This window comes from Trichomycterus rosablanca, chromosome 9 (assembly GCF_030014385.1).
Source record: "Trichomycterus rosablanca isolate fTriRos1 chromosome 9, fTriRos1.hap1, whole genome shotgun sequence".
NCBI lineage: Eukaryota > Metazoa > Chordata > Actinopteri > Siluriformes > Trichomycteridae > Trichomycterus > Trichomycterus rosablanca.
The window spans coordinates 40,446,404-40,471,551 of NC_085996.1; the positions used below are offsets into that span (position 1 = coordinate 40,446,404).

At 43.5% G+C, this 25,148-nt stretch overlaps 1 protein-coding gene across 3 annotated transcripts in view; it reads right to left on the reverse strand.

Annotated features, from left to right (window-relative positions):
• Positions 1–534: 534 nt before the first annotated feature.
• Positions 535–25,148, reverse strand: part of tbc1d32 (TBC1 domain family, member 32) — an 88,579-nt gene continuing 63,965 nt past the window's right edge. For 2 of the 3 annotated variants that reach the window (XM_063002439.1, XM_063002438.1), the window contains exons 29-34: positions 21,144–21,213; positions 19,360–19,475; positions 17,644–17,798; positions 14,984–15,124; positions 8,599–8,787; positions 535–783 (exon numbers count right to left, since the gene is read on the reverse strand). In XM_063002439.1, the coding sequence (XP_062858509.1) occupies positions 643–783; positions 8,599–8,787; positions 14,984–15,124; positions 17,644–17,798; positions 19,360–19,475; positions 21,144–21,213 (812 nt within the window). In that variant the 3' untranslated portion in view covers positions 535–642. Of the gene's footprint in view, positions 784–8,598; positions 8,788–14,983; positions 15,125–17,643; positions 17,799–19,359; positions 19,476–21,143; positions 21,214–25,148 lie in introns of those variants that run through there. The other variant, XM_063002440.1, reaches the window with a different exon arrangement.

Below are 25,148 nucleotides of genomic sequence, written 5' to 3' on the forward strand. Positions count from 1 at the left end.
AGGAGGAACATCAGACCCCAAAAAGAAGAACATCAGACCCCATAAAGGAGGAACATCAGACCCCAAAAAGAACATCAGACCCCATAAAGGAGGAACATCAGACCCCAAAAATGAGAACATCAGACCCCAAAAAGGAGGAACATCAGACCTCAAAAAGAAGAACATCAGACCCCATAAAGGAGGAACATCAGACCCCAAAAAGAAGAACATCAGACCCCATAAAGGAGGAACATCAGACCCCAAAAAGAACATCAGACCCCATAAAGGAGGAACATCAGACCCCAAAAATGAGAACATCAGACCCCAAAAAGGAGGAACATCAGACCTCAAAAAGAAGAACATCAGACCCCATAAAGGAGGAACATTAGACCCCAAAAAGAAGAACATCAGACCCCATAAAGGAGGAACATCAGACCCCATAAAGGAGGAACATCAAACCCCATAAAGGAGGAACATCAGACCTCAAAAAGAAGAACATCAGACCCCATAAAGGAGGAACATCAGACCTCAAAAAGAAGACACCAGTATCATAAATGATATTTATTTATTTATTTTAACTCTGGACCAATCACAGAGCATCACTCACATTCACTCACTCAGAGCAGCCAAACAACCAAATATTTACAATAATAAATATTCCTCTCAGGTTCTTTGTGATGGTTGCTCCGTTCTCTTCTGCAGGCTGTTCCTCATGTCTGTGAGCACCATGGATCTGTACCTGTGCTCCAGACTCTCCATGTACTCCAGATAATCACTCACTCTGAAGCCCTGGATGGGATCCTCCTACACCAGACCACAACAGGAGAGAAGAACAGTCAGTACGTGTATATCTGAGTCACGCTGTAAAAGTCTGTTTCCTGTGACGTTTATTTGATGTCAGACAGGATGAAGCTGAGATATTTCCAAACAGGTGATGTGAACAGGTGATGTGAACAGGTGATTGTAATCGTGGTTTGGTGCAAAAGCAGCATCCAGGAAAGGCTGAGAGTAAAAACACAACAAAGTTCATTAAATAAAGATTGGAAGAGATTTGCATGTTCTCCCTCTACAGTGCAGAATATTAAACAATTGAAAATATCGAGAGGAATTACAGTGCTTGGGGTGATGGTGCGAGTCTGAGCTGAACCCTGGTGATCTCTGATCCCTCAGACGCCGCCACATCAAGAACCATCTTTCATCAACAGCTGATGGAACCACATGGGCAGGGATTAGATTAGGTACGGGTGCTGGAGTGCCTGCCTGCAGTCCCGTTCTGTCCCTGATAGAGGACCTGAGGAGAACTTCGAACCCTGAACTGTTTCACACCTAAAGACGTGTTTGCAGGAAGAACGGGACAAAATAACGGAAACACGTCATCGCTCGGCGTCCACGGTGCAGAAACGTCTTACAGAGTGGTAAATGCTTTACCGTCCCAACTTTTTTTTATCTCAGCTTCATCCTGTCTGACATCACATCAACATCACAGGAAGAACACAGGATAGACAGACAGATAAATAGATAATTAGATAGATAAAAAGACAGACAGACAAATAGACAGATAGACAGATAAACAAACAGACAGAGATATAGATAGATAGACAGACAGATATAAAGATAAACAGATATATAGATTAGATAGATAGACAGACAGGTAAATAGACAGACAGACAGACAGATAGACAAATAGACAGATAGACAAATAGACAGATAGATATACAGACAGACAGATACTTTATTGATCATGCTAATACATGGTGTATATGTAGCTTATATATATTGTAATATAGAGCTTATATAATATATTAATATTCTTTATTATGTTTGCAGGTTTAATCGTTAATTGTAATAATTGATATCAGAAACGTAATTAAGATTCCAGACGTGCTCACTGCAGCCACGCCCGGATGCAGAACCTCGTTTCCTCTGCAGATTCTGGCGTCTATAAGCAGTTTTGGTTGAGACAAAAGAAGCATGATTGCATTTTCATGAAGTCAGCAGGTGGATTTAAAGCCCTAAAACTTCTCAGCAAATGAGAAGCAGCAGGACACAATAGAATATGGAAATGAGAAGCAGGACAGATAACTCCACTCGGCTCTGCGGTCTGATATAAAACGCCGCTGCAGCGTAAGCGCTTTTTTACTGACAGATGCAGAGCAAAAGAAGCCAGAAGCGACGAGGATCTGTTCAGCACCGACACACAAATTAGCCGCCTAATTACGGCGGGAGTCAGCAGAACACCGCCGCTAATCGTTCTCTACCAGCGCAAAACAAACGCTCAAGGATTCGCTAACAATCATCAAAGTTAATTCACTTACACAATAAAACATGATTAAACATCCATCCATCCAATCACATCCATCCATCCATCATCCATCATCCTTCATCCATCATCCATCCTTCATCCATCCATCCATCATCCACCATCCATCCATCATCCATCCATCCATCCATCCATCATCCATCATCCACCATCCATCCATCATCCATCCATCCATCCATCCATCATCCATCATCCTTCATCCATCCATCATCCTTCATCCATCCAATCACATCCATCCATCCATCCATCATCCTTCATCCTTCATCCATCATCCTTCATCCATCCATCCATCATCCTTCATCCTTCATCCATCCATCCATCATCCTTCATCCATCCATCCATCATCCTTCATCCATCCATCCATCATCCTTCATCCATCCATCATCCTTCATCCATCCATCCATCATCCTTCATCCATCCATCCATCCATCCATCATCCTTCATCCATCATCCTTCATCCATCATCCATCCATCATCCTTCATTCATCATCCATCCATCCATCATCCTTCATCCATCCATCCATCCATCCATCCATCATCCTTCATCCATCATCCTTCATCCATCCATCCATCCATCCATCCATCATCCTTCATCCATCATCCATCATCCTTCATCCATCATCCATCCATCCATCATCCTTCATTCATCATCCATCCATCCATCCAGCATCCTTCATCCATCATCCTTCATCAATCATCCATCCATCCATCATCCTTCATCCATCATCCTTCAGAACTAAACAGAACAGAACCAAACAGAACAGAACCAAACAGAACAGAACCAAACAGAATCAAACAGAACAGAACAGAACCTAACAGAACAGAACAGAACCAAACAGAACAGAACAGAACCTAACAGAACAGAACCAAACAGAACAGAACAGAACAGAACCAAACAGAACAGAACCAAACAGAACAGAACAGAACAGAACCAAACATCCATCATCCTTCATCCATCCATCCATCATCCTTCATCCTTCATCCATCCATCATCCTTCATCCATCATCCATCATCCATCATCCTTCATCCATCATCCTTCATCCATCATCCTTTATCCATCCAATCACATCCATCCATCCATCATCCTTCATCCATCCATCATCCTTCATCCATCATCCTTCATCCATCCATCCATCCACCATCCTTCATCCATCATCATCCATCCACCATCCTTCATCCATCATCCATCCATCCATCCATCCATCCATCTTCCATCATCCATCCAATCAATCTGTCCGTCATCCATCATCCATCAATAAATCCATAAACCATCGCTCAAAAGATTCATCCATCCATTCATTCATCCATCCATCCATCCATCCATCCATCCTTCATCCTTCATCCATCATCCTTCATCCATCATCCATCCATCCATCCATCTCCTTCTATCAATACATAAATAAATTCATCCATCCAATTATTATTAAGTTAATTCACTTACACAGTAAAACATGATTAAAACTGATTCCCATCCATCATCCACCATCCATCATCCTTCATCCATCCAATCACATCCATCCATCCATCATCCACCATCCATCATCTATCCATTAATCCATCCATTATTAAACCATCAATAAATTCATCAAACATCCATCATCCTTCATCCATCCATCCATCATCCTTCATCCTTCATCCATCCATCATCCTTCATCCATCATCCATCATCCATCATCCTTCATCCATCATCCTTCATCCATCATCCTTTATCCATCCAATCACATCCATCCATCCATCATCCTTCATCCATCCATCATCCTTCATCCATCATCCTTCATCCATCCATCCATCCACCATCCTTCATCCATCATCATCCATCCACCATCCTTCATCCATCATCCATCCATCCATCCATCCATCCATCTTCCATCATCCATCCAATCAATCTGTCCGTCATCCATCATCCATCAATAAATCCATAAACCATCGCTCAAAAGATTCATCCATCCATTCATTCATCCATCCATCCATCCATCCATCCTTCATCCTTCATCCATCATCCTTCATCCATCATCCATCCATCCATCCATCTCCTTCTATCAATACATAAATAAATTCATCCATCCAATTATTATTAAGTTAATTCACTTACACAGTAAAACATGATTAAAACTGATTCCCATCCATCATCCACCATCCATCATCCTTCATCCATCCAATCACATCCATCCATCCATCATCCACCATCCATCATCTATCCATTAATCCATCCATTATTAAACCATCAATAAATTCATCAAACATCTATCATCAAAGTTAAATCACTTACACAGTAAAACATGATTAAAAACATCCACATCCAATCACATCCATCCATCCATCATCCTTCATCCATCATCCTTCATCCATCCATCCATCATCCTTCATCCTTCATCCATCATCCTTCATCCATCTATCCATTCATTTATATCCAATCATCCATCCCATAATCCATCTATCCATCAAATATATGAGCAGCAAATGTCAGACATTGAGGGAAACAAAGTAAGAAACCATCAGAGCATCTCCACACTGACCAGGACTCATTCAAATGTCACTTATCAACCACAGTATAACATCAAGTAACCTACAGAAGTAACCAACCAAATCGAGAGTGGCTTAAATTCCACACGTTATTGATTTCTGAGCTGTTGATCATTAGGAACTGTAGGTAGATACTGTAGGTAGATACTGTAGGTAGGAACTGTAGGTAGATACTGTAGGTAGGAACTGTAGGTAGATACTGTAGGTAGATACTGTAGGTAGATACTGTAGGTAGATACTGTAGGTAGGAACTGTAGGTAGGTACTGTAGGTAGATACTGTAGGTAGATACTGTAGGTAGATACTGTAGGTAGATACTGTAGGTAGGAACTGTAGGTAGATACTGTAGGTAGGTACTGTAGGTAGATACTGTAGGTAGGAACTGTAGGTAGATACTGTAGGTAGGTACTGTAGGTAGATACTGTAGGTAGGTACTGTAGGTAGATACTGTAGGTAGGTACTGTAGGTAGATATTGTAGGTAGGAACTGTAGGTAGGAACTGTAGGTAGATACTGTAGGTAGGTACTGTAGGTAGATACTGTAGGTAGGAACTGTAGGTAGGTACTGTAGGTAGATACTGTAGGTAGATACTGTAGGTAGATACTGTAGGTAGATACTGTAGGTAGGAACTGTAGGTAGATACTGTAGGTAGGTACTGTAGGTAGATACTGTAGGTAGGAACTGTAGGTAGATACTGTAGGTAGGTACTGTAGGTAGATACTGTAGGTAGGTACTGTAGGTAGATACTGTAGGTAGATACTGTAGGTAGGTACTGTAGGTAGATACTGTAGGTAGGAACTGTAGGTAGATGCTGTAGGTAGGAACTGTAGGTAGATGCTGTGTTTTATGGAGGTTCTTCATACACAAACTCCATCACTTTTCTACATCGTCGCCTTCTGATGCATTTTTCCAGCGTCGTACCGACTTATTAATGTGTTTGGTTGTTTTTGGTTGAGCTGGTAGCCACTGATGCGCTGGTGCTTTCACATCATCACATGAAAATCTTCTTCCCCTTAAAGCTTCTTTCAGGCTCCAAACAGGTGGAGATCAGATGGAGCTAAATCAGGACTATAAGCGTCTCTCAGTCTCTCAGACACAAGTGCTTACTACAGAACAGAACCAAACAGAACAGAACCAAACAGAACAGAACCAAACAGAACAGAACCAAACAGAACAGAACCAAACAGAACAGAACCAAACAGAACAGAACAGAACCAAACAGAATCAAACAGAACAGAACAGAACCTAACAGAACAGAACAGAACAGAACCTAACAGAACAGAACAGAACCAAACAGAACAGAACAGAACCTAACAGAACAGAACCAAACAGAACAGAACAGAACCAAACAGAACAGAACAGAACCAAACAGAACAGAACAGAACAGAACCAAACAGAACCAAACAGAACAGAACAGAACCAAACAGAATCAAACAGAACAGAACCTAACAGAACAGAACAGAACAGAACCCAACAGAACAGAACCAAACAGAACAGAACAGAACCTAACAGAACAGAACCAAACAGAACAGAACAGAACAGAACCTAACAGAACAGAACAGAACAGAACCTAACAGAACAGAATAGAACCAAACCGAAAAGAACAGAACCAAACAGAACAGAACAGAACCAAACAGAACAGAACAGAACAGAACCAAACAGAACAGAACAGAACCAAACAGAACCAAACAGAACCTAACAGAACCAAACAGAACAGAACAGAACAGGTATAAATCAGATGGAGCTAAATCCGGACTATAAGCGTCTCTCAGACACGAGTGATTCCTCCTCCTCCACCCTCACCGCTTATAACCACAATATACACGTGAGGAAACTAAAAGTGAAGATCCTTCATATTATAGTAAACATGACCTGTATATCACAGTCGACGTCATCTCAAAGCAACTTTACAGAATCCAGGACCGACAGACCAAAAAACCCTGTTGAGCAGCCGAGGGCGACAGTGGCAGGAAAAACTCCCTTAATAATACAGGAAGGAACCTTGAGAGGAACCAGACTCAGCAGGAACCTCCATCCTCCTCGAGTGGCCTGGTGTGATAAGTGATATTAGAAATTTGGGAGAAACGTGGTCAGTAGTTGTACACAATATTTGTATGTTTGTATTTAGGTGATGATCCCTCGTTTCCTGATCCTGGAATCAGTGCTCGGAGCTTCGTGGATCTTTAATAAGATTTAATGAAGCGTCTGATTGAAGCAGTAACGGTTCGTGAGGACGCTTTTCCGAGCGTTCCTGATTTAATCGAAATACATTTTCCATACATGAATAGACCGTCAGTACTGAGGATCGTCTGTAGGTTCTACACTCAGCCGTACCGCCGCTATCATAAAGGTGTGGACGCAGCGGTTAAACACGTCCAGTCCTGCTTATCATGTGAGAGCAGCTTTAACCTGGTAAACTGGCAGCAGGTTCCTGCTAACGTCTGTAAATGTGAGTAAATGTTCATTATTTCTGCATCAACACGATTACAGAGCGCATTAAGATGAAAGGCGGTCGGAGCTGGAAGTGAAGTGCACTGATGTTTTCTTCATCCATCAATCAACTCCTGCAGCTTAAAAGGAAACGGCGAGTAAAAGAAGCCGAAAGATTCGAGCGCGTTTAGAATCAGCAGGAGAAACATTCAAGTGGTGATTAATAATGGAACAGGGAGAAACGCCCGGAACGCTTCATCTGAGGGCTTTGAACTCCCCTCGTACCGTGAGCCGTGTTTAAAATGCTGGGGGGGGCGCCGGGGGGGGGGGGGGTTGGGCATTACCCGAAAATTTACTACAACAAAGGACGACGTCCCGTCAGTCGTGGTTTATCTGAGGCGCTCAGTCACTCGACGTCTCACTGTGTTAAACTACTGACCGACAGAGAGAGCAGGTCAAGCACCACAGTACAGAGAGAGACACCAGCTCAATTCTACACTCAATTCTACACTCAATTCTACACTCGGTTCTACACTCGGTTCTACACTCAATCCTACACTCAGTTCTACACTCAATTCTACACTCGGTTCTACACTCAATTCTACACTCAATTCTACACTCGGTTCTACACTCAATTTTACACTCGGTTCTACACTCAATTCTACACTCAATTCTACACTCGGTTCTACACTCAATCCTACACTCGGTTCTACACTCAATCCTACACTCGGTTCTACACTCAATCCTACACTCGGTTCTACACTCAATTCTACACTCAATCCTACACTCGGTTCTACACTCAATTCTACACTCGGTTCTACACTCAATTCTACACTCAATTCTACACTCGGTTCTACACTCAATTCTACACTCAATTCTACACTCAATCCTACACTCGGTTCTACACTCAATCCTACACTCGGTTCTACACTCAATTCTACACTCAATTCTACACTCGGTTCTACACTCAATTCTACACTCAATTCTACACTCAATCCTACACTCGGTTCTACACTCAATTCTACACTCAATCCTACACTCGGTTCTACACTCAATTCTACACTCAATCCTACACTCGGTTCTACACTCAATCCTACACTCGGTTCTACACTCAATCCTACACTCGGTTCTACACTCAATTCTACACTCAATCCTACACTCAGTTCTACACTCAATCCTACACTCAATTCTACACTCGGTTCTGAAGCTGATTCTGATTCTCAGCATTTCTCAGAAGCTGGAGCTGTAACACAAGTTTAAAAGTGAAACAGGGAGGAGAATCCAGATAAACACAGATACATGTGGAGCTGTAACCCTGGTGAGCTTTTACTGCTGGATGAATTTACCTTGAGGAAGATCTGCAGATCCTGGAGCTGTGTGTGCTGCAGGATTTCCTGCTGCAGGTGCTTCAGTACTGAGATGCACATGTACACCTGATAGTCGACGCCCATGATGATGCACACGGCCACGTAATGGCAGATCTCACACCAGTCCAGGTAGTTCCAGAAGCACTGACCCAACCACTGCAAACACATCTGCATACAGGGGACAGCAGCAGGGTTAGCAACACGGCACCAGTCTAATTTCATCTATATCAACCTCTTTATCCTGGTCAGGGTCAAAGTGGGCGCAGAGCAGGAACACCCTGGACATGTTGTCAGTTTATCACAGGGTTTTGGTCACCCCCCAAGACACAAAGTTATATCTAAAATCATGTCTGTTTAGAAGCCCGGTCAGTAGTTAGCACTGCTAGGATTTAAACCCTAATTCAAAGTGGTGGTGGTGGGTCAAGCCTAAAGCACCAGGTCAGTACCAGGGTGTGTCATGATATGGGGGCGTGTCAGTGCCCTTGGTAAAGGTCATTTACACTCTGTGATGCAGCATCAATACAGAAAAGTACACTGAGATCTTAGAGCAACATTCTCTAAGCTGCCTTCAAGACGTCGTCTTTTCCAGGGACGTCCAGCATTTTTAAACAAGACGATGCAAAACCACATGAAGAGGGTACGGGTGCTGGAGCGTCCTGCCTGCACTCCTGCTGTGTCCCCGATAGAGGACGTGAGAAGAAATTCGAACCCTGAACTGTTTCACACATTAAGATGTGTTTGCAGGAAAAACGGGACAAAATAACGGAAACACGTCATCGCTCGGCGTCCTCGGTGTCGTGAGAAGGAACGGCGACGTTACAAAGTGGTAAACGCTTTACCGTCCCAACTTTTTTGTCCCTTTATGCAGAAGGTTTACTTTAAACTGTCACTAAACATGAGTGGGCGAGTGAGTTCAGTGGGTGGAACATGACTATCTGTGTCAGAAACTGCAGAACATCAGGACGTTTGTTTTAATGTTTTTGAAATTTTATTTATTCATTTTTTAGATAAGTTTGGTGTATATGTGTTATGAAACAGGACACTACTCGTCATGATGCACAATTAAGATTTATTAACAGACTGACTAATCTAGGGGCGTCCAAACTACGACCCCTGGGCCATTTGTGTCCCATTACCATTTCTGAAACGACTAGTGAGGTATTTCAGAAATAAAATGAAACTTGTGCCGCTGTTCTTCAATGGTCAGGACCCCCACAGGACCCCCACAGAGCAGGTATTATTTAGGTGGTGGATGATTCTCAGCACTGCAGTGACACTGACATGGTGGTGGTGTGTTAGTGTGTGTTGTGCTGGTATGAGTGGATCAGACACAGCAGCGCTGCTGGAGTTTTTAAACACCGTGTCCACTCACCGTCCACTCTATTAGACACTCCTACCTAGTCGGTCCACCTTGTAGATGTAAAGTCAGAGACGATCGCTCATCTATTGCTGCTGTTTCAGTCGCTCATCTTCTAGACCTTCATCAGTGCTCACAGGACGCTGTCGGCTGGGTGTTTTTGGTCGGTGGACGATTCTCAGTCCAGCGGTGACAGTGAGGTGTTTAAAAACTCCAGCAGCGCTGCTGTGTCTGATCCACTCATACCAGCACAACACACACTAACACACCACCACCATGTCAGTGTCACTGCAGTGCTGAGAATCATCCACCACCTAAATAATACCTGCTCTGTGGGGGTCCTGTGGGGGTCCTGACCATTGAAGAACAGCATGAAAGGGGGTAACAAAGCATGCAGAGGAACAGATGGACTACAGTCAGTAATTGTAGAACTACAAAGTGCTTCTATATGGTAAGTGGAGCTGATAAAATGGACAGTGAGTGTAGAAACAAGGAGGTGGTTTTAATGTTATGCCTCATGGGTGTAATCTGGTGAGTGAAATCACGACACTGTGGACGATCATTAATCAGATAAACAGGAAGTGGAATTGTTAGTATATTTCTGTATATATTTGATATGGGTGTGTTGTGAGCACTGTGGAATTTGGGGGTCAGCAGTGGAATTTGGACCGGGTGGAGCAGCGCTGCCCTTCTCTGATAGAGGTGAGACTCAATTTCACATCACTTTCCTCTCCCAGATTGGGCGTCGCTCCGGCCGTTACGCCGCTCTGCCTCTCTGTATGATCGAGGGCTCGGCGAGCGCTGATAAGCACGACGCTCAGCCCAAACATTTTAATATTTAAGTTTAGTTTCAGGTTCTGGCTTCTCTGTGTAATGGAGGGAAATTTCGGCGGCGCTGTAGCATCACGGGCGCCGAATCTCGAACGCTCTGCACGTACGTGAAGAACAGACGTCGTCCCGCCGCGAGCGTCTCACACCGAGCTGGTTAAAAGCCCCGAGATGAACGAGTGATAAAAACTCGATGGGAAACTTTGGGTTTGAAGGTGAAACTTTGATAACGTGGAGCTGGAGGGAGATCAGAAGTTCTGTAGCTTCAGATGACGCCTCTCAAGGTTGAACGCTGACGATCCGCCACCATCCGCTACGGAAACGGCGTAGCGCGTTAGCCTGGAGCCTCGCGTCCGTAACGGCGCCGCCGATTCATATTCATGTTCAATAATCCGCTGACCTCGTTGGAGGGTTTATACATTATTTAATAACATACAAGGACAGAGCGACTGAAAAAACAAAACTGTAAATAAATAACACGTGTGAAACCGAACGTTCAACTACTGACTGTAACGTTCTGCACCCTGATCTGTTAGTGCTGTTGTTACTATATTAGCATCTTTACAGAGATGAGAAGGGGTCACCACCCCAAAATAACCAAACCTCTGGGGGTTAAATGGGGATTATTTTTATTAATAGATAGATCAATAGATCTGATAGCAGCAGTCAGGATGAAGATGTGATGGTGATGAAGGTGTGATGATGATGAAGGTGTGATGGTGATGAAGGTGTGATGGTGATGAAGGTGTGATGGTGATGAAGGTGTGATGATGATGAAGGTGTGATGATGATGAAGGTGTGATGGTGATGAAGGTGTGATGGTGATGAAGGTGTGATGGTGATGAAGGTGTGATGATGATGAAGGTGTGATGATGATGAAGGTGATGAAGGTGTGATGGTGATGAAGGTGTGATGGTGATGAAGGTGTGATGGTGATGAAGGTGTGATGATGATGAAGGTGTGATGGTGATGAAGGTGTGATGATGATGAAGGTGTGATGGTGATGAAGGTGTGATGATGATGAAGGTGTGATGATGATGAAGGTGTGATGGTGATGAAGGTGTGATGATGATGAAGGTGTGATGGTGATGAAGGTGTGATGGTGATGAAGGTGTGATGATGATGAAGGTGATGAAGGTGTGATGGTGATGAAGGTGTGATGGTGATGAAGGTGTGATGGTGATGAAGGTGTGTCAGTGATGAAGGTGTGATGGTGATGAAGGTGTGATGATGATGAAGGTGTGATGGTGATGAAGGTGTGATGGTGATGAAGGTGTGATGATGATGAAGGTGTGATGGTGATGAAGGTGTGATGATGATGAAGGTGTGATGGTGATGAAGGTGTGATGATGATGAAGGTGTGATGGTGATGAAGGTGTGATGATGATGAAGGTGTGATGGTGATGAAGGTGTGATGGTGATGAAGGTGTGATGGTGATGAAGGTGTGATGGTGATGAAGATGTGATGGTGATGAAGGTGTGATGGTGATGAAGGTGTGATGGTGATGAAGGTGATGAAGGTGTGATGGTGATGAAGGTGTGATGGTGATGAAGGTGTGATGATGATGAAGGTGTGATGGTGATGAAGGTATGTCAGTGATGAAGGTGTGATGGTGATGAAGGTGTGATGGTGATGAAGGTGTGATGATGATGAAGGTGTGATGGTGATGAAGGTGTGATGGTGATGAAGGTGTGATGGTGATGAAGGTGTGATGGTGATGAAGGTGTGATGGTGATGAAGGTGTGATGGTGATGAAGGTGTGTCAGTGATGAAGGTGTGATGATGATGAAGGTGTGATGGTGATGAAGGTGTGATGGTGATGAAGGTGTGATGATGATGAAGGTGTGATGGTGATGAAGGTGTGATGGTGATGAAGGTGTGTCAGTGATGAAGGTGTGATGGTGATGAAGGTGTGATGATGATGAAGGTGTGATGGTGATGAAGGTGTGATGGTGATGAAGGTGTGATGATGATGAAGGTGTGATGGTGATGAAGGTGTGATGGTGATGAAGGTGTGTCAGTGATGAAGGTGTGATGGTGATGAAGGTGTGATGATGATGAAGGTGTGATGGTGATGAAGGTGTGATGGTGATGAAGGTGTGATGATGATGAAGGTGTGATGGTGATGAAGGTGTGATGGTGATGAAGGTGTGATGGTGATGAAGGTGTGATGATGATGAAGGTGTGATGGTGATGAAGGTGTGATGGTGATGAAGGTGTGATGATGATGAAGGTGTGATGGTGATGAAGGTGTGATGATGATGAAGGTGTGATGGTGATGAAGGTGTGATGATGATGAAGGTGTGATGGTGATGAAGGTGTGATGGTGATGAAGGTGTGATGGTGATGAAGGTGTGATGATGATGAAGGTGTGATGGTGATGAAGGTGTGATGATGATGAAGGTGTGATGGTGATGAAGGTGTGATGATGATGAAGGTGTGATGGTGATGAAGGTGTGATGGTGATGAAGGTGTGATGATGATGAAGGTGTGATGATGATGAAGGTGATGAAGGTGTGATGGTGATGAAGGTGTGATGATGATGAAGGTGTGATGGTGATGAAGGTGTGATGGTGATGAAGGTGTGATGATGATGAAGGTGTGATGGTGATGAAGGTGTGATGGTGATGAAGGTGTGATGGTGATGAAGGTGTGATGATGATGAAGGTGTGATGGTGATGAAGGTGTGATGATGATGAAGGTGTGATGATGATGAAGGTGTGATGATGATGAAGGTGATGAAGGTGTGATGGTGATGAAGGTGTGATGATGATGAAGGTGTGATGGTGATGAAGGTGTGATGATGATGAAGGTGTGATGGTGATGAAGGTGTGATGGTGATGAAGGTGTGATGATGATGAAGGTGTGATGATGATGAAGGTGTGATGATGATGAAGGTGATGAAGGTGTGATGGTGATGAAGGTGTGATGATGATGAAGGTGTGATGGTGATGAAGGTGTGATGATGATGAAGGTGTGATGGTGATGAAGGTGTGATGATGATGAAGGTGTGATGATGATGAAGGTGTGATGATGATGAAGGTGATGAAGGTGTGATGGTGATGAAGGTGTGATGATGATGAAGGTGTGATGGTGATGAAGGTGTGATGGTGATGAAGGTGTGATGATGATGAAGGTGTGATGGTGATGAAGGTGTGATGGTGATGAAGGCGTGATGATGATGAAGGCGTGATGATGATGAAGGCGTGATGATGATGAAGGTGTGATGGTGATGAAGGTGTGATGATGATGAAGGTGTGATGGTGATGAAGGTGTGATGATGATGAAGGTGTGATGGTGATGAAGGTGTGATGATGATGAAGGTGTGATGGTGATGAAGGTGTGATGGTGATGAAGGTGTGATGATGATGAAGGTGTGATGGTGATGAAGGTGTGATGATGATGAAGGTGTGATGGTGATGAAGGTGTGATGATGATGAAGGTGTGATGGTGATGAAGGTGTGATGGTGATGAAGGTGTGATGGTGATGAAGGTGTGATGATGATGAAGGTGTGATGGTGATGAAGGTGTGATGATGATGAAGGTGTGATGGTGATGAAGGTGTGATGATGATGAAGGTGTGATGGTGATGAAGGTGTGATGATGATGAAGGTGTGATGGTGATGAAGGTGTGATGGTGATGAAGGTGTGATGATGATGAAGGTGTGATGGTGATGAAGGTGTGATGGTGATGAAGGTGTGATGATGATGAAGGTGTGATGGTGATGAAGGTGTGATGGTGATGAAGGTGTGATGGTGATGAAGGTGTGATGATGATGAAGGCGTGATGGTGATGAAGGTGTGATGGTGATGAAGGTGTGATGGTGATGAAGGTGTGATGGTGATAAAGGTGTGATGATGATGAAGGTGTGATGGTGATGAAGGTGTGATGATGATGAAGGTGTGATGGTGATGAAGGTGTGATGATGATGAAGGTGTGATGGTGATGAAGGTGTGATGATGATGAAGGTGTGATGGTGATGAAGGTGTGATGGTGATGAAGGTGTGATGATGATGAAGGTGTGATGGTGATGAAGGTGTGATGATGATGAAGGTGTGATGGTGATGAAGGTGTGATGATGATGAAGGTGTGATGGTGATGAAGGTATCAGTGATGAAGGTGTGATGGTGATGAAGGTATCAGTGATGAAGGTGTGATGATGATGAGCGTCTGTTACCTGAGACGGAGTGAAGCCGGACATTCTGAAGGCGGAGAAGACCAGCGGCACCTCGACCTTCAGCAGCATCTCCACATAGTGAGCGGTGCAGGAGTACAGAGGAGGAACCCCCGAGAGGGACACCTCCACAGGTACGTGTACCTGACACAAAACAAGGGGGTTAGATTTGGGAGGGGAGGGGAGGGGAGGGGGTAATGGGGTTTATATCCTGTTAGATACACAAACCTGCAACACAACAGAAAACAGACGTGTGAAGAATAATGACCCGACAACTCACACCCTGGGATTTTGGGATCAACACTGTGGGATCTTTATTGTTCTGTATTCCACTTAATAATAAAGGGTTTTTAAGATGCAGCGTTTGTGGAAAACAGCCTTTTTTAAATGCAGTGTTTAAAATGCAGCGTTTTTGAAATGCAGCGTTTTTGAAATATAACAATTTTGAAATGCAGCGTTTTTAAATGCAGTGTTTAAAATGCAGCGTTTTTAAATGCAGTGTTTAAAATGCAGCGTTTTTAAATGCAGCGTTTTTGAAATATAAAAATTTTGAAATGCAGCATTTTGTAATGCAGCGTGTTTTTAACAACAGCATTTTTAAAATAGTGTTTCTAAAATGCACGTTTTTAAATGCAGCATTTTTGAAATACAGTGATTTTTAAGATGCAGCGTTTGTGAAATGCAGCGTTTGTGAAATGCAGTGTTTCCTAAATGCACCATCCACCACCATTAAGTCTCATCTACGACCAATCTAAAGTGTGGGGGTCGACGTTGAGGTGGTCAGGACTTACAAACACCTGGTGCTGCAGCTTATAACTTGAATATTTTATATTATATACAGTATGTGCACGTTATACATTCGCTGCACTCTACTCACTTTGTGTTCGTTTTTCTTCTTTTTGTTAAACTACTGGAGGCCAATAATTTTCCCTCAGGATAAATAACGTACCTAACCGGTCAGTCTGTCTGTAATATAAACATGATGAAAATGCGCCGGTGCTGTTTGGAGTTGATGAGCAGCTGGTGACTCCTGCTGCAGCTCCATGTTGGAGTGAGTGTGAGGAGAACGTTTCTCATGAGGATCATGTTATTAGCGCCTCTGTACCGGCGCTGTGCAGGGATGCCAGTAGTGATGAGCACGAGGAATGCACATTACGGTGTGAGAGGAGCTGCCCGTCATATCTAGACTCTGTACTTTGGGGGATTTGCATGTTCTCCAGCTCCTGGTGGCACAGAGACGCGTTTCAGGCTTTCAGGTCCCCCGAGTGTGTATTAGCATTTCATACACACGTTATACGCTGCTGAAATTCTATTAGCTCAGTACGGCATGGAGAGAGACCAGAGCTTCCAAACGTTTGTTTTCACCAACACACAGACGCTGATTTTACTGATATAATTATTATTTTTATAACGTGGTCAGAGGTACGTGGACACCCACTCGTATTATTAAAATAAGGTTACAGTAGGGTGGCCAGTTTCATATTAATGCTCATGGGTTTGGAATAGAATGTTTACATGAACTCACATATCTGTAGATCCTGGTTCAGAATACCAGGAGGGCGTGTAGGGGGGAGGTGTGGTGGGTTTGGGGTTAGTATGAACACAGGAGGGCGTGTAGGGGGAGGTGTGGTGGGTTTGGGGTTCGTATGAACACAGGAGGGCGTGTAGGGGGAGGTGTGGTGGGTTTGGGGTTCGTATGAACACAGGAGGGCGTGTAGGGGGAGGTGTGGTGGGTTTGGGGTTCGTATGAACACAGGAGGGCGTGTAGGGGGGAGGTGTGGTGGGTTTGGGGTTCGTGTGAACACAGGAGGGCGTGTAGGGGGGAGGTGTGGTGGGTTTGGGGTTCGTATGAACACAGGAGGGCGTGTAGGGGGAGGTGTGGTGGGTTTGGGGTTCGTGTGAACACAGGAGGGCGTGTAGGGGGGAGGTGTGGTGGGTTTGGGGTTCGTGTGAACACAGGAGGGCGTGTAGGGGGAGGTGTGGTGGGTTTGGGGTTAGTATGAACACAGGAGGGCGTGTAGGGGGGAGGTGTGGTGGGTTTGGGGTTAGTATGAACACAGGAGGGCGTGTAGGGGGGAGGTGTGGTGGGTTTGGGGTTCGTGTGAACACAGGAGGGCGTGTAGGGGGGAGGTGTGGTGGGTTTGGGGTTCGTGTGAACACAGGAGGGCGTGTAGGGGGAGGTGTGGTGGGTTTGGGGTTAGTATGAACGCAGGAGGGCGTGTAGGGGGAGGTGTGGTGGGTTTGGGGTTAGTATGAACGCAGGAGGGCGTGTAGGGGGAGGTGTGGTGGGTTTGGGGTTAGTATGAACGCAGGAGGGCGTGTAGGGGGGAGGTGTGGTGGGTTTGGGGTTCGTGTGAACACAGGAGGGCGTGTAGGGGGAGGTGTGGTGGGTTTGGGGTTCGTGTGAACACAGGAGGGCGTGTAGGGGGAGGTGTGGTGGGTTTGGGGTTAGTATGAACACAGGAGGGCGTGTAGGGGGAGGTGTGGTGGGTTTGGGGTTAGTATGAACGCAGGAGGGCGTGTAGGGGGAGGTGTGGTGGGTTTGGGGTTAGTATGAACGCAGGAGGGCGTGTAGGGGGAGGTGTGGTGGGTTTGGGGTTCGTGTGAACACAGGAGGGCGTGTAGGGGGAGGTGTGGTGGGTTTGGGGTTCACATGGACTCACAGATCTGTAGATCCTGTTTGGCCACAGGAAGGCGGAGTTCAGCAGGTGGGAGAGGCGCAGCAGCAGTGAGAGGGAACGGCCGACGTCTCCGCCCATCATCAGAAACACGGTGGAGGAGAACCAGTCGTATCCGGGGTAACGATCCGGCAGGTACGCTTACACCCCCCGGGTCAAGGAAGAGTCACCACGGCGTTCTGGATCTTTATTACCCAAAATATGATCCAAACATCAAAGCTAAACATCACACTGTCATTTAATTATTTATATTTAATCCTGACTGATCTGCTGCAGCTTTGTGCATTTTAGGCTCATGATGGGTGCAGCTGCCTCAGCTTACCTGAATACTGAAATCCTACCAATGACTGAACCCCTAATAATAATAATAATAATATTAATAATATCAATAATAATATATTAATAATAATAATAAACTTTTGATATTAATAAAAATTATAATACTAATTATGATAATTAACAATAATAATAATAATAATAATAATACATTTGTAACTAAAAATAATAAAACTATTATTAATAATTATAAGCAAACAATAATAATAATAAAGTACAATAAAAATATATTATTAATCATAATAATAACAATAAAACTGTTATTAGTAGTAGTAAAAATAAAATAATATAATAATAATAATAATATTAATAATAATAAAAAAGTAAAATGATAATAGTAATAATAATGTTAAAATAATACTAATAAAATAATAAAAAAAACAAAAATAATAATAAAATAATACTATTATTAATAATAATGATGATATTAATAATAACGTTAGTATATTAATATTAAAAAAATAATAATAAGTATATAACTACAAATAATAAAACTACTACTAATAATAATAATAATAATAAACAAACCATAATAAAAAATAATAATTATATTATTAATTATAATAATGACCATAAAACTATTATTATTAATTAATAAAAACATGACAATAATAAAATAAAATAATATTAAAATAATAATAATAAAGTGAAAATGATAACAATAATAATAATAGTAATAATAAAATATTAACTATAACACTACTAATGATAATATTATAATGATAAAACAATAATGTAATTATAATAACGATTATAAAGCTAATAATAATAAACGACCCTCCTCCGGTCCCCACACAGAGCAACAGCACCTATCTGGGACGGCTCTCGATAAGATTTGGAAATGTGCCTGTGACAATTCGTGCCCATTTAGTCAAAAGCTCATTTGTGAGATCAGCCAGTAATGCAGAACGGGAAGTTCTGCTTCACAATCAGAGTTCTAATTCATCCTAAAGTTGAGGTCGGGGCTTTGTGCAGGCCACTGGAGGTATTCCGATTCTAGCCAAACTTAATCCTAATGGACCTTTTAGTTTTGTGCATTTTGTGCTAAATTATTGACTTTGATGTGAAATGCTGTGAGATTCTTTACACGTTATTTATGGTTGTGGATGAAACCTCTGAGCTCAGTAATAACACGGCGTGTCCACATCTTTGTAAAGGCAGGAATGAGGTTCAGTGTTAGTGTGGACCCATCGTAATCCCCCGTCACGTCACTGCGCCGCACCTGAGTAGCTCAGATCTTTTCATGATTCGTTTCCAACACTACAGAGCGTGTGAGTAGTTTGGGGAAGGACTGTAATAAGGTGAAGTGAGATGATAGTAAATCTCCTGCGGTGAGACGATGTAAAGCCAGGAGATGAAGGATACAGATCTCAGACTGGAGCGAGATACGCTGCTGAGATAGAAACTCCTCACAGTGTTTGATGAGGAGACACAGATCCTGCTCGGAATCTTCCCTCAATATATTCAGCCATATCCCGTACCTACAGAGACAAAACAACACATCATGTTTACTTATTTTATTTTACTTTTTTAGGTGGCCACATACTTTTGAGCACATGGCTTTAAATGTGATGTGAGGAATAAGCCTGGAAGGCACTAATGAGTGTGTATGTGAGAAACCGTCATGATACTGTGATAAATAGAGCCATATGGGCTTGGAGGTACTTCAGAAAACCGTTGTTAATTAACCCAGGCCGCCGCTGCATCAAGAAATGCAACCTGAACCTCTATTACACACAGAGAGAGTCGTACATCAATTCTACACGTCCAGGGTGCATGTCCATGTTCCCTGAATCCTACCACAATATTACGTACAGTAGATGGTGAAAGACAATCTTGCATTTTGTACTGATTGATTCTCTGATGAAGTTTGGAACGCGGTGGTGAGCCACGCCCCATCATTGCTTGTACAGACTGATCCTGATCCAGGTGGATCCTTTTATACCCGATCATGATTCCCTCACCTGGTACCAACTCACCTGTAAGTATGTACAAATCTAAATGTTTCTACTGAGCTGGATTTAATTTTAACTGACGTCTTAATCAGTTTCACTCTGCTGGCACATTGTGGCATGGCAGGTGGGCATGATACTGCAATCCTCATGCTGCACTACATACTGTTGTATATGTTACATTTACACTGATCAGCCATAACATTAAAACCACCTCCTTGTTTCTACACTCCCTGTCCATTTTATCAGCTCCACTTACCATATAGAAGCACTTTGTAGTTCTACAATTACTGACTGTAGTCCATCTGTTTCTCTACATGCTTTGTTACCCCCTTTCACCCTGTTCTTCAATGGTCAGGACCCCCACAGGACCACCACAGAGCAGGTATTATTTAGGTGGTGGATGATTCTCAGCACTGCAGTGACACTGACATGGTGCTGGTGTGTTAGTGTGTGTTGTGTTGGTAGGAGTGGATCAGACACAGCAGCGCTGCTGGAGTTTTTAAACACCGCGTCCACTCACTGTCCACTCTATTAGACACTCCTACCTAGTCGCTCCACCTTGTAGATGTAAAGTCAGAGACGATCGCTCATCTATTGCTGCTGTTTGAGTCGCTCATCTTCTAGACCTTCATCAGTGCTCACAGGACGCTGCCCACGGGGCGCTGTTGGCTGGATATTTTTGGTTGGTGGACGATTCTCAGTCCAGCGGTGACAGTGAGGTGTTTAAAAACTCCAGCAGCGCTGCTGTGTCTGATCCACTCGAATACCAGCACAACACACACTAACACACCACCACCATGTCGGTGTCACTGCAGTGCTGAGAATCATCCACCACCCAAACAAAGCATGTAGAGAAACAGATGGACTACAGTCAGTAATTGTAGAACTACAAAGTGCTTCTATATGGTAAGTGGAGCTGATAAAATGGACAGTGAGTGTAGAAACAAGGAGGTGGTTTTAATGTTATGCTGATCAGTGTATATCTGTGTGAGTATAAAATCCCTGATCCCATTTAGAGAGAATTTAATCTTTATTCTGTGAACGATGTAAACGAAAGCTGATTACAGCAAAGATTCATTTCTATTAAACTCCTGGACGATGTGGAGTCTCTGCAGGAGTAACAGAAGATGTTGATTTATTTATTTATTTATTTATTGATGCTGAGCGGGTGGAGTTTATGCATTAAATACCGACCTGAGAGAAAAGCCGACGCCCAGACGCTCCACTGACGTCAAACCTCGAGCCTTCACGTCGTTATCCGCGACTGTAAAAGAAATGAGACGTTACAGGGTGATATTTCTATATGATTAAATAAAAGGATCTGCACGGCGCTGAGTGGATTCAGTTATTTTCTGTTAGTTAAACCTACGAGCTTTTCAGTTTTATTCTGAGCATCGATTCATTTGTGTTTAGGCCGTTTCTCCAACACGAAACTATAACATGATTATGAGTTAAAACAAACAAGGACTAGTTATTCATTAATACTCTTAATCCTTTAATTAATGACTAAAGTTAATTATGAAGAAATGAAACGTAACGTTTTGCTAAATAAGAGTGAAAAGTGGATGGAATGTTGAAGTTCCAGGTGAGTTGGTACCAGGTGAGGGAATCATGATCCGGTATAAAAGGATCCACCTGGATCAGGATCAGTCTGTACAAGCAATGATGGGGCGTGGCTCACCACCGTGTTCCAAACTACATCAGAGAATCAATCAGTTCAAAAAGAACATTTCTTAAAGCACATTATTCGCGTCTTTCACCATCTACTGTACATGATATTGTGGAAAGATTCGGAATCCACAAACCACTGATGATTACGACTGAGCTTCGAGCTCTCAGATGGTACTGCATGAGAAACCGTCATGCTACCGTGATACATACAGCTACATGGACTCGGGAGTGCCTCAGAAAACTGTTGTCACTTAACACAGGCCGCCGCTGCATCAGGAAATGCTATACAATTCTATACAGAAACGCCTCGTAACTGATTATGACGTGAGTTAAAATAAAATCCAGCTCTGTAGAAACATTCAGAGTTATAAATCCTTACTTTCTTCAGCACACACACTCCAATAAACACTCCAAAAAAGTTGGGACGGAGGCAGAATAAGTGAAAAGTTGATGGAATGTTAAGAGTTCTAGTGTTTGAGCAGGTGAGTTGGTACCAGGTGAGGGAATCATGATCGGGTATAAAAGGATCCACCTGGATCAGGATCGGTCTGTACAAGCAATGATGAGGCGTGGCTCACCACCGTGTTCCAAACTTCAGGAGAGAATCAATCCGTTCAAAAAGAACGTTTCTCAATGCACATTATTTATTTATACTTTCACCATCTACTGTACATGATATTGTGGAAAGATTCGGGGAATCTGGTGAGATCTCAGTCAGTGTTTAATATTCGTGACCTTTAATCTCTCAGACGGCGCTGCGTGAGAAACCATCATGATACTGTAATAAATATAAATGCAGCCACACGAACTTTGACGCGCTTCAGAAAACCGTTGTCACCTAAAACAGTCCACCGCTGCATCAGGAAACACAACCTGAACTCTGTTACACCAACAGAAAGTCGTACATCGATTCTATACAGAAACAGCTTTGAGTTCTCCGGGCCCGAGCTCATCTCAGATGGACCGAAACACAGTGGACACGTGTGCTGAGTTTAAAAACAGACGCTGAGTTATCTGTCCATTCAGAGCGTAGCACAGTCGTGATGTATCAGGGTTTAAATCAAGCAGTGGTATCAACCCGTCACACATCTGCACAGACACGGAGCTCTTCTGTAAGTCGCTCTGGATACGAGCTTCTGATAAATGCCCAAAATGTCAAAATGTATTATAAAAAAATAAATAAAAAACTCTTTTTCTTTCTGTTTGAACTGAAAAATAAAGTTTATATAAAATTGTATTGATTTCAAAACAGTTTTGGGTTTTTTAACAATTTCTGCAGACAAAAACGTGCAAAAAGTCTCCAGCTCCAAAATCAACACCCTGATCTTTAAAATTCAACCCAATTCTTAATAAATCACTATTTATTATCTAGTAAACAAAAATAAACTTATTATTACTGGTAAAATGTGGACAGAGATGAGAATGTGGAACCTACACGCCAGCTACTCAGTCCACCAGCATATAACAACAACAAAAACAGGCAACCACCAGTGACTATAAACGGGGAGATCCTGCAGAACCGCCACTGATTTAACACAGTTCGTGGGCGTGGCTGCCTTTATAAGGTCTGTCTCCTCATCAGGGCGAGAAAGGTCAGAACCAAAACATCACCATGAGTGTTCGCTCTGAGTACGGCGCTCTGGTCTCTGATCTCACTTCATCGTGGTTAAGTGGGGTTTAATTGGCTAAATGCCCTCAGTGAGGGTGAAATGAGCCTCTCGTGTGATTAGCGCGCCACTCCGCCGTCCTCATTAACAGAACAATGGCGGGAGAGTAATGATGACACATCGGCCGTGAGCGGCTCTCGTAGCGCGTACAGTTCTGAAGCGGCGTTCCCGATAACACCAGTCATGCTAACAGATAACTCACAGTCATGGCTGAATAGAACTGAAGTGGGTAGAAATGACTAGCAGGTTAGCGTGTGACAAAACACAAGCCCGTTAGCAAACGCTGCCTTGGTTTGGCGTGTTTCCCTTAATACATACGTAATGTTTCAGTTAGCAGATGCTAACAGGTCACCAGTCCATCACAGGGCCCACACTCAGGGTCATTTTTAGTAGCTCCAGTTGCCCTGACTGCACGTCTTTGTACTGTGGGAGAAAACCGGAGCACCTGGAGGAAACCCATGCAGACTCGGGGAGAACATGCAAACTCCACACAGAAAAAACCCGGGCCGCTCCACCTGGGAATCGAACCCAGAACCTTCTTACTGTGCTTTTTTAGTTTTAGTACATTTACATTTTCAGCATTTAGCAGATGCTTTTTATCCGGAGTGACTTACAGCACTGTGGCAACCAGGCAGTGGTGGGGCTTGAACCAGCAACCTTCTGATTATTAGTCCAGCACCTTAACTACTTGGCCACAACTACCCATTAAGATAATTTTTGTATCAGTTTCAAGTAGTTTTTTAAATTAAGTTAGTTTTAGTTTCAATTAATTTGTTATTTTATTTATTTTTTATATATTTTATGTTTTTCTCCCAGTTTATCGTAGTCAGTTTGTCTCCCCCTGCTGGTGGATCCCTGATTGTAGGTGAGGAGGGTATATTGCTGCTCACGCCTCCTAGCGGAACCCTTGTTCACCCATGCATTCTGCACAGGCGCCTCTATCTGCCAATCAGGGTCCTTACACAGCGTTTAAAGACCCCGCCCACATAGTCCGGCCATCCCACCCTAGCAGACACGATGGCCAATTAGTATCGGCTGCAGGCACTGCCAATCATGCCCGCTAGATGGCGCCCGGCCGACCGGTGGCAACGCCGTGGAGTTCAGAATCTCGGCACTGATGTGCTAGCGGAATATCCCGCTGCTTCACCTGGTCCGGGTCATTTCTGTGTGGAGTTTGCATGTTCTCCCCGTGTCTGTGTGGGTTTCCTCCGGGAGCTCCGGTTTCCTCCTACAGTACAGAGGCGTGTAAGTGAGGTGAACCGGAGATACTAAACCTGAACTGATGAATCTTGTGTAAGCAGTAACGACCCGTCCTGTCATGAATGGAACCAAAAGTGTCTCAAATCCTAATAAATACAAACATTATTGTTGCTTTTTTTGTTTATTTTTATATATTTTTTCTCTGTACAGGAGGTCCTCGACTTACGTCGGAGATCCCTTCCTACGGACGTGACGTAACCAGATTTTCGCCGTAAGTCGGAACCCACCTACATAAGCATCTAGGTCACTCACATGGAGCACATACACAGTACAGTAATGAAGTGAAACAGTAAAAATATTCGTATTCATCCGCTCCGCTCGCCAACTAGTTCCCGTGTGAACTTTGATTTCACGTCTCAGACCGCGTACATCGGAATGACGGAACAAGACTTTCTTAATACATTTATAGGAGATGGCGACGTAACCACGAAACGCCGTATGTCGAGTCCGCCGTAACCCGAAGACTTACTGTATTCTTAAGCAATAGAACACGAGAGGTCGTGTGTTATCACGAATAACATCACGGCTGTGATTCGGTCGCAGTAGATCATCACAGCCGTGATATTATTCGTGATAACACACGACCTCGAGTTCTATTGCT